At 44.5% G+C, this 2820-nt stretch overlaps 1 protein-coding gene across 1 annotated transcript in view; it reads left to right on the forward strand.

Moving 5' to 3' along the window:
* LOC101849916 (arf-GAP with Rho-GAP domain, ANK repeat and PH domain-containing protein 1) overlaps positions 1-2820 on the forward strand; it is a gene marked incomplete in the record, with an annotated part of 138937 nt that overhangs the window by 31457 nt on the left and 104660 nt on the right. The window contains 1 exon segment of the mRNA XM_035969080.1: positions 1624-1733. Coding sequence (XP_035824973.1) covers positions 1624-1733 — 110 coding nt within the window.

Below are 2820 nucleotides of genomic sequence, written 5' to 3' on the forward strand. Positions count from 1 at the left end.
GCTTGTGTAAATGTCCCTGTTTTGATCCTATCTTGCCTTTACCTTAGGCTGAAAGACCGTGATTTTGTCGAAGTGCTTCTTTTTGTTCTTTTTAAACTAAACGAAGGTCGTTTTTGTACTTATGTTCTCTTGCATTTGTTCTTTTTAAACTAAACGAAAGTCGTTTTTGTACTTATTTATGTTCTCTTGCATAACATTTGGAATGCAAAGGAGTGAATGGTTGGCGGGTGCTCTAGTGTGGTTTGCTCCTTCTTTCCTATCAAACCTCTATCGTCCTGATCTCTCCTCCTTCTTTTTTTATGTTTGTTACTCTCTTGTAACGCCTCTGATCTTAGGCACTTACATGACCTTATTGTGTTGCAAGCGCCGTAATACTCTTACTAAAACCAGAACAGAACGCAAGAGGAAAAAAACTGGAAACGTAAAAAATAAAACCTACACCCGATGTCGTCCATGATGGCCACCCATTTTTTAGGCCAGAAACGGTCGTCTTAGGCAGGTGGACGTCGTGGGCAATGGCATTATGTTGTACAAAAAACGCATAATATGGGGGCGTGAAAGTGTTTGTTTTTAACAGATGATCATCTTGGGCAGGTTGTGGATAGCTGTATTTGAATTGTTCCTTCTTTTGTCTCTTTTTCCCCCTTTCAAGAGCTCAGCGATTGTCTTGGACAGGTCGCCGAAAGAGCAGGTTCAACTGTATTTTAATGTTTAATTCTTTTCTTCTCTTTCACCCCACGGGGCGGTGCTACTGACTGAAGTGTCTTTAGACCATTCCCAAAGGGGGAACGTTAACATGTTCTTATGTACAGTAGAATTGTAAATGGACTGATTCATCAATGTCATGCTCATAACTTTGCCTGAACTGCAACAGGGAACTGCTGCTTTTTCTTTCCTAATCCTTACTATCACAATTTTCCTCAACTTCTTTTGTATGTTTGTCACACTCTTGTGACCCTCTATTTCCGGGATGCCGTGATAGTCGAAACAGACTTTGTGCTGTTGTGGCTGGAGAGGTGGGCAGAGTGGGTCTGATTCCCTGTATGGACTTCTCTGTTGACATCCACCCCTTGGCGCTCACATGACCGTATGCAGTTGTGAGCGCCGTAAAAACTCTACTAAAACGAAAGTAAGGACGTGAAAGTGGTTGTTTTTAACTGATGATCGTCTTGGACAGGTTGTCGATAGAACAGGTTCAGCTGTATTTGAATTTTTCATTCTTTTGTTCTCTTCATCCCCCTTTTCAGAGCTGAGCGATTGTCTTGGACAGGTAACAGATAGGTTAGGGCGGATAGGTTCAGCTGTGTTTGAATGTTGAATTCTTTCCTTTTCTTCTCCCCTGCCCAGAACTGAGCGATTGTCCTGGACAGGTTACAGATAGGGCGGGTAGGTTCAGCTGTATTTGAACGTTTAATTTTTTCCTTTTCTTCTCCCCTGCCCAGAACTGAGCGATTGTCTTGAACAGATTGCCTGTAGGGGAGGTTCTTCTTCTTCTTCTTCTTCTATCCCGTGGTTGGGGCAACCGACCGTGGAGGCACCACTGCTTCTGACGACAAGCTCTGGCCATAGGTTCAGCTGTATTTTAATGTTTTTAATTCGTTTCTTCTCTTTCCCCCCTTCCAGAGCTGAGCGACAGCACGGACAGCGAGTGTGTGGAGGAGCAGCCCGAGGGAGGGATGGGATGGATCGGTCACGTGGGCCTGCCTATTGTTGCTCCGGACAGCGTCATCTCGGTGAGTGTGCTTGTTTGTTCGTTTGTGTGTTTGTTCCTTTGTTTGTTGGTTTGTTTGTTTGATCGTATGCTTGTTTGAAGGTTTTGTCACTTAAGGCGCTACCCACAGTTCCACCGTGTTGGTGGTTGGAGTGGAAGGTGCCACTTGTAGCAGAGAGTTTTATTTCAATAAACACTCTCTGCTTGTAGGTCCTACTTCTTTACAAGCGAACCCTATTTTGTTTCTATCCTCTGTGTGTCTTGCTTTTGTCCGACACCAACTGACCATTATTTCATCGATGTTCTTCGTTCTGCTGAAGTGAGACGAGATGGGCAGTGCCTTCCCGCCTATGGTGGGGTGTGGGTAGGGTAGGGAAGGGGTGGGGGCAGTTCTGCTTCTTTATGACCCCTCTTTTGTTTCAGTTTCCTATGTGTCTTGCTGTTTTTCCCCCAACAACAAATTTTGACCATTATATGTCGGTGTTCTTCTCATTTCTGAGCTGAGACAAGATGAGCAGTTCTTCTTAGCAGTTAATGTCACGTTTGTGAGTTTGTGTTTCTTCTTCTTCTTCTGGCTGGCCTCTGTCAGGAGGGCGGCAGTCTGCCGCAGGCACACAGGTAAGCGGCAACCTCTTGTGGCCTCGTCCATAGTACTTCCGGTCCCGGTCTCTCGTTGTTCTCCATAAGTGGGCCTCGAGTTTGTGTTTGCATTTGTTTATTGTATTTGTTTTGTATCTGTTTATTTGTCTGCAGTGTGTTCTGGACGTTGCTATCCCCAGTACGTCCTGACAATGTCGTTCTGTATCTGTTTGTTTGGGAGGGGGTGTGGGGGGGGGTTGTTTTTCTGTATGCCGGAGACCAACGCTTGAACCTGGGAACTAACAGCGAAAGGTCGCAGACAGTTTAACTCTTCAAGTCCCGTGCTTTGTGACATAGAAATGGAACCACAGCAATACATACATTTAACCCGAAATAGTACATCAGTACGCATTTACCCGAAATGAAACCACAATAATATGCATTTACCAGAAGTGGAACGACATCAATACACATTCACCCGAAATGCAACCACATTAATATACATTTACCCAAATGGAACCATATCATTA

Source organism: Aplysia californica, unplaced genomic scaffold (genome assembly GCF_000002075.1).
Source record: "Aplysia californica isolate F4 #8 unplaced genomic scaffold, AplCal3.0 scaffold00112, whole genome shotgun sequence".
Taxonomy (NCBI): domain Eukaryota; kingdom Metazoa; phylum Mollusca; class Gastropoda; order Aplysiida; family Aplysiidae; genus Aplysia; species Aplysia californica.